The sequence below is a fragment of the Rutidosis leptorrhynchoides genome, chromosome 3, assembly GCF_046630445.1.
Source record: "Rutidosis leptorrhynchoides isolate AG116_Rl617_1_P2 chromosome 3, CSIRO_AGI_Rlap_v1, whole genome shotgun sequence".
NCBI classification, from domain to species: Eukaryota; Viridiplantae; Streptophyta; class Magnoliopsida; order Asterales; family Asteraceae; genus Rutidosis; species Rutidosis leptorrhynchoides.
Window position 1 is genome coordinate 528,142,293 of NC_092335.1, and position 11,301 is coordinate 528,153,593.

Genomic DNA, 11,301 nt, shown 5'->3' on the forward strand with positions numbered 1-11,301 from the left:
ATAAAATGGCACGTTCTATTATCCTAATTATTATCAGGGGCGGAGCCAGGATTTGACAATAAGGGTGGCTTACTCGAGAATTAGAAGATAACCACAATAATAAAGTGTCATATTGAGATAAATAAACAACGATAGCCATTTTATATATAAAAACGTATAAGTTAAACCAAATACATAAGTGATGTCATAAACAATATGCAAAAACTAAACAAATTTTGCTCACGCCAAACCATATTTTTCACAAAGTAACCTGTCAATAATAACAGTTACAAAGTCAAAATTAGTTAAATATTAATAAAGATATGGTAAAATATAGTATATTAAAGGAATTGTACCTTGTGTGGTATAAGTTGGACACGTTGACATTTTTGAGAAGCAAAAGCATTAATTATCTCATCCGTAGTAAAGATATCAGCAATGTCTCTTTCAATATATAGTAGCAAACAACTTTTCAGAAAGGCATCACCCATGCTACAACGAAGTCTAGTTTTCACAATTTTCATTGCCGAGAAAGCTCTTTCGCTTGTTGCAGTTGAAGTTGGAAGAGTTAATATAAGACGGATCAACCTGTTAAGCAGCGGATAGACTTTGTTCTTCATAGTTTCTTGTAGGCCTCTACACAACTCTGCAATCGTACGAGCTTTTTTTAACCATGGATAATTAGGCACATCTAGCTCATAATGTTGCAACTCATGTTTTATCTGAGAAGATGTTGCATCTTATTTATTGTTAGTTAATAGCCTAATTTACGGAACTGCTTATTTGCGTAATTGCATTAGATATATCACATAGCATTTAATCCAGTATTTAATAATTCTAGAAAAGTATGCACTTTGTTAGGTAAGGTCCATACAAATAATGGATAATTAAGTTGTCCATGATTAAATATTATTTGGGCTTCAATTGAAGGAGGCTTAAGAAAAATAATTAATCATAACCTATTAATTTTTCATTGCAATTAGGCCCATTGGGGGAGGCCGAGCATCCCCCTGTCCCCTCCCTGACTCCGCTACTGATTATTATTATATTAATACTTTAAGTTATTATTATAACTAATACATATTATAAATATATGCCTAGTACAATGATCAAACCCAAAAACCAAATATCATTTTCCTTACTCCTTCACTACCATCATCGGCCACCTTCAATCTCCACCGTCTGCCACCATGTTCAAACACCCAAGAACCGGCCACCATCACTTCCTCTCTCCTCTCTCTCTCTCTTCGTTGAAGTCACAAAACCACCACCGTTAAATCATTTGATCATGTTTCTGTATTGCACAACCTATAACCACCATCGATTTCCCTCACCACCATAATCAAAATCATCACATGCGGTTACTAAAACCTCCGGTCACCATTCCAAATCCTTCACCTATCTTTCTCTCTCTCTTCAATTCTACTTTCTGTCTCGAATCACCATCATCACCTTGAAACTACCATGAGACCACCATCACAACCACCTTGTACCACCGGATATCATCACTTCTCCATCTCCACCATCTAAACCCATTTAGAAAACAACCATGAACCACCATTACCACTTTTCAAAACCCACTGTTCGTTCTAACCACACAACAAGCTCGATCACAAATCTCTTCCTTTGAAACCTATCGATCAACAGCCATAACCATTTTCATCTTAACCGTAGAACATCACCTGACGATCTTCACTTCCATCACCTCCTTCACTCTCATCCTCTCTCTATTATCTTATTTTTTTTATTATTTCCGAGACAAATAGAGAACAACTATATAGTTCGTGCAACATGTATATGATTTGGCATATATAACGCGGTTTTTTTTATTAATCAAGTGGTCATGGCATCACTTGTGGCCGACAGATTTAATCAAAGTGTTACCTACTCACAACTACTCTTGTTGCTAGTGGGTTATAGTGGGAATGAATAAAAAAAATACATGCCAATAACTAGACAAATGAAAAAGTAATCGTTTATGTTTTCTAATTGATTCTGGTGACCGAAACCCAGTAATATGTGGGGCTTATGTTTCGTTTTTTTTTTGGGCCAAAGGATTTATATTTGGCCGTAAACTTGTCTAGTGATTGGATTAAGTGGACCGAGGTCCTTTTTGTTTGGGCTAAAAATGATGATGAGCGAGAACGATAACGTAGTGGATGATCATGATAAATGATGTTAGGATCCGTATGATGATAATGATAGGTGATCATGAGATGGTGATGATATAAAGGATGGCAGTGGAGTGATGATCATAATGATAATATGATTAGAATTATGATTTTGATTATGGTGATGTACATGATAATTTCGATAATGGTATGATACATGAAGATGATGATACGAGATATTGATGATGTTATCATGAAGGTGATCGTAAGGGAAATGGTATCGAATTAAAATGATATACATGAAGAAGATGACAGATAGATATAGCTTATATTTATTTGTTTGGGTTATCAATCAGTAAAAGTATGGATGGAGCCATGGCTGAGGTTGTTTGCATTAGGCGAGAGGTCGGGGGTTCGAGTCCCGGCTCAGGCGGTTTATTATTTTTAAGCCTTTAAAGGTAGTTTTTCATAATTATTATTATTATTATCATGATCATTATTATTAAAATTAATACTTTTATTATCATTATTATTAAAATTAATATTTTTATTAAAATTATCATTATTATTATTTTATCATTATTATTATTAGTATTAACATTATCATTAATATTTTTATCATTTTTAATATTATTACTATCATTATTATTACTTTTACCATTATTATTATTATTACAACTATATTATTATTATTATTATCAATATTACTATTAATATTATTATTACAATAAAAGTTACTTATATAAAAATATACTTAATAGAACTATATTTTATAAATTATTTATTTAAAGTATATAAAATAAATATATTTAAGTTAATAATGAAACACATGAATTACTAAAGTAACAGTTATATTAATAATAATACATAAACTTATTCGACTTCAATTATATGTTTTAATATATATATATGAATAATATAGGTTCATGAATTCGAGGCCAAACCTATACTTGTTCAATGTTGTCTTATGTATTTTTACTACAAAATACAGTATGGTGAGTTTCATTTGCTCCCTTTTTAATTGCTTGTGCAATATATATTTTTGGGCTGAGAATACATGCGCTGCTTTTATGTTTGACGAAATAGACACAAGTACTTAAAATATATTCTACGTTGAGTTATACCACTTTGCATATCTTCCCTAATAGCTTGGTAACTAATATTTACATGTTGGAAGAACATGTAAGTGTGAATCCTATTGATAGATCTATCGGGTTTGACCACCCCAACCGGGCTAGTCGCTCTAGTATCGTAAACGGTTGCATAGTACTTCGTTTTTACTACACTTGGTATAGTGTAGGGAGATTTCATAATAAAGGGAATATGCCACATTAATTGTTAAGTATGGTTACCGAAGCGCTCAACAACTTATAGAATACTTTTATACACTTGCGAGTGTATATATATTTATAAACGGAAATGTTGTGGTCTATTAATATATTGAAATGATTGTTATGACAAACCTATGAACTCACCAACCTTTTGGTTGACACTTTTAAGCATGTTTATTCTCAGGTGTGAAAGAAATCTTTCCCTGTGAATTTGCTCATTATTAAGATATTACTTGGAGTCATTCATGACATATTTAGGTTAGTACCTCGCAATGGGACCAGATGTTGATGACTTCGTCCAGGTGGATTAGGACGGGTTGTTAAATATATTCACCTATGCAGGGTGAATCCTCCTTCCTAAACCGTCCGTTAAGGATGGCCTCGACATTTAAATAAAACTAACAGGTCACATCACTAGGGTACACACCCTTGCAAACAACAACATCCGCGTGTCTCGACGTGAGACAATCAGAACTGGCGCTCCTCGCCTCACAATCATCCACAAAGTGGAATAATACACTGAAAATCCTCACGGTCACGTTTCCTGACAGGGAAAACACAGTATTCACCACCATCTCGAACTCGTACTCACTCGACAGTACTATCCGAGTTTCACACCAACCCAAATTTATATCACGAGAGCACCTGCAATAACAGTTACATTCTCTTACTTCCGTAATCTCAAACTTCACACTTGGTCTCATACCGCACTTTGGTACTACACGACCACCTTACATAAGAAGTCTTACACTTTACTTGATCTAGTACCACGGGAGCTTCCTTGGGCGGCAGTAAAAACTCCCACACTTAGGATTTAGCTCCACATTCTTACCGCAAAGATGATAACATCCCGCGGAATTACCATTCCACAACACACATGATCATTCTCATCACTAATCATAAACACCGAATCACTGAAAATTCACTTTAGGCTCTCAGAGCCGTCATACAAAATTACCAGAGATGTCGTACACGCGACGACTTCGTACCTTCATACCACAAATCACAATCGACTGCCTTAATCGTTCGCAAAGCGAACTCCACCAAAGTCCCACATACGTCTCTATGCCTAAGCATAGTCACTCCGATAAATCAATCGTGCATCTCAGTCGAGATCACCCTACCTTCCACTCAACGAACCCTTACCAACAATTGCTCACTCTCATGAAGAAGAGTGACCAATTCGACACAATAATTGCATCGACTTCAATACATCATAACCTTCGGTCTTAACCGAACATTAAGTCCGTCACCGGCTCGCCGGTCATCTTCACTCGTCTATCACAAGAGCAACCAGATTCGATCATCCGTCACTTCATAGGAAGTATTTACTGCAATGCTCTCTAACTTCGACTTTCGCAACCGTCGAATTACTATCACCCGTCGATCACCATTGTAATCTCAGCTGCTTCCAAGGATATCTCACGGACACCCCAGGTACAAAGTGATCACATCATCATCGGAGTTGAATATCACACTTTGCAGGTGTAAAGGGGAACCTGACGTAGTGTCATGCAGACTCCCACCACAATCTACCGAAATTTAGAAACTCGATCTTTGGGTTCCATACACCCGATGTCACCCTTCTCTCCACAATAATGACCCGAAGTCATACCTACTCGACAAACCTTACGGTTTATTGTCTTCTCGAAAGTTCCTAGTGATCACACGCTACCCACAATTTCCACAAGGCCAAACGATATAGCCTCACAAAACCCTTCATCTAACACTAAAGAGATGCTTGGAAACACCAAGTCTTACACTCTTCTGTACATCGACACAACCACATCATCAAGGGGTATTCCGTTAGGAATGTTACCCTATAATCCACAACACGCTAACACACTACGCAATCACCATCATACGAGTCCCACTCCCATGAGTTTAATGACCCAAAGACTCCTCGATTCGCCAATTCCAAGGCGACTCACAACAAGAATCCCAACACGATTATCTAACCACACACTCTACCGAGTGTAACTCAAAACTACAATCATTAGACTTGTCGCATTCCATTATGGAATTTAAGTCCTTGTCGCACACACACGCATACAATAATCGGTCATTCTAGTTACGATAGGTAACTACAACCAATGACGAATCTCAACAGTGCATCCACTACCTAGGGTGACTACGCACGCGCCGAACTCGTGAGTTGCTCACTCACCTTAGCTAACCGAAACCACCGTAACACTTCCCGACTCACAAAGAACCCGATGTGACAACAAGTACATCACTCGAGACCACTATATCCTAGGAACCAATAAAAGATTCCTAACTCGTCCCGTTCTACCCCAACCATGCCACGTTTCCTCCGTTCGGTACTTGTCGTGTCATGATTGGTGTCAAGATACACTTTCGTAATAATGGTGATCAATCACTATTACAAATGCGTACCTTACCATTTTCACATGGTCACGCAAAGTACTTTACCTGAACTGACGCAACATTCACACAAGATAAAACGCGATAACTCCTAGTACCCGAATGACCAAAGTCCTTACAGCAAACTTGATCACTCAAACCGCCAAATATTCGAATCTCTCCAATAGATTCGTCCCTAGGACACCGCACAATTAGATACCTGTATATATACACCTATATACAAATGATAATAAATATACACAAGTACACTGCAACAACAAGTCAACCTATAACCTATGTGACTATCACTAAAACAACGTCCAAGTTTGCCTACTTACATTAGGCACTAGCAATCTAAGGTACTAATTTACATATGAAATAAGGCCCCACATAATCACGCTTTGGACAATCACAAGTCCTAGTCAGTCACCTACTCTAAGGCACTAACAAATCTCAAACCGACCCGTATTCCTACAAGTCCCGCAAATAACGCACAACCGTCAATAAGTCTAAGACTAGGCACCTATTCCAAGGTCACCTAATTCCCTTAGACTATGCTCTGATACCACTTGAAACAACCCCAATCCGTTTAACCAAAAACGGAGTACTTTTTTTTATATATAAGTTAGGTCCCAATAACACCCAAGTATACAAACCATTTCGAAATAGTTATCCATATACAATTTATCATAATAACACGTTAAACGTTTTATCTCGACTCTTGGTTTACAATGACACCATACATCTTTACGAGAATGTATTTCACATACAAAGTTTGACTCGACACAACCAAACGATGCGACCTAAAAACATTTACACAACACCACGGTTAAGACACAACAGCCCAACCCGATACCAAGAGCATAATCTCAAGGATCTACCAAATCCCTAATTCACATCCATGTCCGAAAGCTACCCCATCGAGCCCAAGCGCTCCTACGCAACTAGTCTATTAACTAGCTAGCTTCACAATCATAATAACTGTAAAAAGGTAAACAACGGGAGGGGTAAGCTTGAAGCTTAGTGAATGCAATAATTATACATATACATATATACTATACCTACTTGCAATCACTTACACACATACCGCATACATGCTAGTAATAATTAGCTTACCAACTCAAGTACAAAGCTACAAACCTCCAATACCGCAACTAGCATAACCATTAGCATATAATCGAACAATATAAATATGCTATGCTACAACACAAACACAACCATATGGTTAACCATACACGCATCATGGTGCTACCGGCACTTTGGTTCACACCATACGCTTTAGTCATTATGCTACCCGCGCTTTGGTTCACACCACAACTTGAGTCATACTTACGTTAAAGTGCTACCGGCGCTTTGGTTCACACTCTAACAATTAATGCTAAGGTGCTACCAGCGCTTTGGTTCACACCCTAACAATTTACACTTTATTGCTACCAGCGCTTTGGTTCACACTACAACATATATGCCATGATGCTACCGGCTCTTTGGTTCACATCATAGCACATTCGTACATGCTATGGCACTACCGGCGCTTTGGTTCATGCCATAACACACAAATAGATACACTATATATATACACGTATAATTATTCCACTCACCTCGAGATGCCCGCACAAGTCATAACGTAAGTCGCCTCCAAACGCCACCGAGCAAACCTTTACCTATAATACTCATATAGGTATACACATAATCAACATACATTCTCTACAAGAGAACTCGACGCCAACACCCTTAACCAATGGTTTATACCTACATCCACAATTTGCCCATTTAGATACCTAAAGTGCAAAGTACACCTTTTTATACTTTTAACGACACCCGAAGGTCCAAAACTAACGAGACTAGTTCCCGCGTTCCCGAAATACCAAAATACAACAACTTAGCCTTTAAATGCATATTATCTCGTATATTACACAAAAACCCGTTTCACAGTTGACCAAGTTTGACTGTATGGTCAAAATACCAATTTTAACCCGAAATTATTTCCAACGATTACTTTCGTTCACAAATGCTATTTAACATTTATCAAAAATGTTTAACATCCATTTAATCCTATTTAGTGTCATTACCAAATTCGACCCAATCAAAGTCGACCCATTTTGACCTAAGTCTCAAAAATGCCCAAAATCACTAACGACTAGCGATTAACTTTCCAAAACACCCTTTAACAAACATTTAAATAATCGATTCATCAAATCTTGACCCAAAACGTAATTTAACAACAACTAAAGTCAATACTCATTTTGACTAGTAAGTGAGTTCTTATGGACTTCCCAAATCACCAACACACTTATAATCTAGTGATTAGACACCCAAACTATGACAAATACTTCCAATTTCGTAATCTAACCTTAAACCCACATTAATTAGGTCTATACACCCTAACCCAAAACCCTCAAATCTTGCAACTAATGGGGTTTATAACACTAACTAGTCACAAACCCTAACATGAACAAGAATCTTAACAATTAAATTCGAAGTTAGAACTTACCAACACTATCAAAACGTAGCTGTTAACGAGATGAACAACTTTAACACTTCAGGTTTAACCCAAAACACCCTTCTTTTCCAAATGGAGCTCTCTCTCTCTCTCTCTAAACTCTCTTCTCTCTCTCTAGGGTTGAAGATGAGAGTGTTTGGTGTGTAAATGAGGATAAGATTGAGATTGGATCAGTTTTAGAGGCTCAAAACTGACCCTCAAGTGAAAAGACTCAAATACCCTTCATTAAAATTCAAAATATCAAGAAAATCACCAAAAATGCGTTTCCAGCCGCAATTTGCGCCTACTGGCCGCAAATTACGGCCAGCCGTAAAAGTGGCCGCAAGAATACGCCCATTTGGGCGCTGAAGAACTCCAGCCAGTCGCAAATTGCGCCCACCAGCCGCAATTTGCGCCTGGGCCCTTTTTCGCATTTTTTTGACACTAGTTTTGGTTGTAACTTTCAAACCGTATCTCCGTTTTCGACGAAATATCGTTGGAAACGTAATAAGATTTTATTTCTATTGGTTAGGTTTTGAAATATCAACTCAAACTTTATTTGGGGTCGAAAAGGTATGTACACACCTTGTAACTCAAACAACGTCCAGTTTTCTTCGACATTCGAACAAGAAACACGTACACGCTTGGTACACTTCATGCACTCATCGTATAATCATCTTTATACTATTATATAACTAGTATGAACATTCTAAAGATCAATCACGTACCTTGGACATGTATGATGAAAAACGGGATGTTACAAAGATAAAGTTGAACAGAAAAGGACACGCGTCGGCGGCTGACAAGTGACCTTACAAGACCACGTGGGAATGCAGATGTTTAACGCATGTGCAGACATGTGGTATACTTTATCAATGCCTAGGGAACACAACATTTTATTTGTTTAAATAAATAATGGTGCCAAACCGAATTAGGGTGTTCCTGCAAATAGCTACCAAAGAGGAAAGAGGAGAGCACGCTCTCTGATGCAGTTGTCCCCACAAGTACAGACATCCTATGTACCAGTGGACAATGGAGCAATTACACAGATAATAGGACTACTATAAATTATTGTATCTACTATTGTAACAACTAGTGGTGTGGGTTTGTTTATTTAGAGTCCAAAACATGTAATAGCTTAGAACACACTCTGTAGCTATACTTAGGTAAATCTATATCAACGAACTATCATTCCGCCAAGGATAGTTGTAATTCTTTGTAATTTAATCAATAAAGAATAACCGTTGAGAAATTACCTTTGACTCTATTTAATTTACTTGCTTGAATACTAAATTGTGTTTAACTGTTAAGTTAATTAAAGAGAGTTGTATTCACCCCCCCCCCCCCCTCTACAATACTCCTGTTGTTTATCAAGGGACCAACAACTGGTATCAGAGCTTCAGTTTTGATAATTTAATATCTTGAATCTGAATTCTCTCATGGCTGCATACTCAAATACAGCTTACCTTGAAAATGGCTCATACAATAGACCATCCAAATTTGATGAAGATGAGTATGAAACTTGGAAGACAAGGTTCATGCTTCACCTGGAGTCTATTGACCCACTCATGCCTGGTATTACCACAGATGGTCCATTTGTCCCAACTGAGACTATTGATAGCATTCCAGCCACTGCTGACACTCCTGCCATTCTTGGCAGAGAGGTTGTTCTCACTCTAGCCAAATGGGATGCTGAGGACAAACGTCGTGTTGGACTTGACCCTAGGATCAGAACTCTGTTAGCTATAACTTTACCTAATCACCTGTTCAAACTGATTAAGGGAAAACTGAATGTATGTTAGACTATCTAGATGTTACTTATGAAGGCATGGATGAGGTTAGGCAGAACAAGATTATTTCTTTGAAAAGAAAGTATGAAATGTTCTTTGCCTATAAGAATGAGACCCTTAAGCAAACCTTCATTAGGTTTAACTTCGTAGTTGCTGACCTGCTTACTTTGAAAATCACGTATACTGATTTTGAACAAGTAAACAAATTCATTGACTCATTGTCTGCTAAATGGAAACCAGTGACTGACCCTCTAAGAACCACCCAGACTTTAAAGAACTTTAACATGCCTTCCCTCTATGGTACACTTTGGAACCATGAGAAGGCAGAAGCTAAACTTGAACTAAACTTGAAAGAAAACTTTAAGTCTGCTCCCACCACTTTAAAATCTTCTAAAACAGATGATACTGCTCTTATTGTTGCTGCTAAAAAGAAAGCTCAAAAGACTTTACTGGTTCAAAAGTTGACAGCAGAAGAAGAGTCGGCTGAAGATGATGTGGAGAGTGGTACTGGGTCTGAAGAGAGCAGTGATGATGAAGATGATGTGGAAGGGTTTCCTGAAGGTATGGATTTGCTGGCTAGGCAGTTCAAAAAGTTTAATCGTAATAGAACCAGCAAGTCATACAAAGGGAGTAAGAAACCAAGTGCTAGGTATAGCAGCAAATCAGTCAAGGGTCCTAAATCTGAGTGTTACAATTGTGGGAATGATAATGCTAAAAACGAACATATATTTCATAGCATTATTCCTCAAGAAAGACAAGCTTTTAGTTGCAATTGTTCTATTTACAAGTGATATTCGTTTAAATAATAAAAGGTGAAGACAAAAGACAGATTCGACGATTTGAAGACGCAAACGACCAAAAAGCTCAAAAGAACAAAAGACAATCAAAAAGGTTCCAATTATTGATAAGAAACGTCTCGAAATCACAAGAGTACAAGATTCAAAACGCAAAGTACAAGATATTAAATTGTACGCGAGGACGTTCGAAAAACCGGAACCGGGACCAGAGTCAACTCTTAACGCTCGACGCAACGGACTAAAAATTACAAGTTAACTATATATATAAATATAATATAATATATAATTAATTATATTAATTATATATATATTATATATATATATTTAAAACCGTCGGCAGCAGGAAACTCCAAGGGTGTAAACTGAAAATACCTCTCCGCGACTCGCGGAGTTTGAAGGGCTTTTTGCCGCGAGTCGCGGAGCCCCAAAATTCATTTCTGGCTATAAAGC

The 11,301-nt window shown here is 37.4% G+C and overlaps 1 protein-coding gene across 1 annotated transcript; it reads right to left on the minus strand.

Annotated features, from left to right (window-relative positions):
* Window positions 1-238: 238 nt before the first annotated feature.
* Window positions 239-1,199, minus strand: LOC139901914 (uncharacterized). Its single transcript, XM_071884578.1, has 3 exons — window positions 1,095-1,199; window positions 336-701; window positions 239-250 (listed from the first exon to the last, which is right to left on the minus strand). The coding sequence occupies exons 1-3, from the start codon at window positions 1,197-1,199 to the stop codon at window positions 239-241; spliced, it is 483 nt and encodes a 160-aa protein (XP_071740679.1).
* Between the last annotated feature and the right edge of the window lie 10,102 nt (window positions 1,200-11,301).

Coding starts and splice junctions, on each gene's coding strand:
- LOC139901914 (XM_071884578.1), bottom strand. CDS start 1,199: ATGGTGGCCGGTTCTTGGGTGTTTGAACATGGTGGCAGACGGTGGAGA. Junction 702..1,094: donor AAATGATATTTGGTTTTTGG/GTTTGATCATTG, acceptor ACATCTTCTCAG/ATAAAACATGAGTTGCAACA.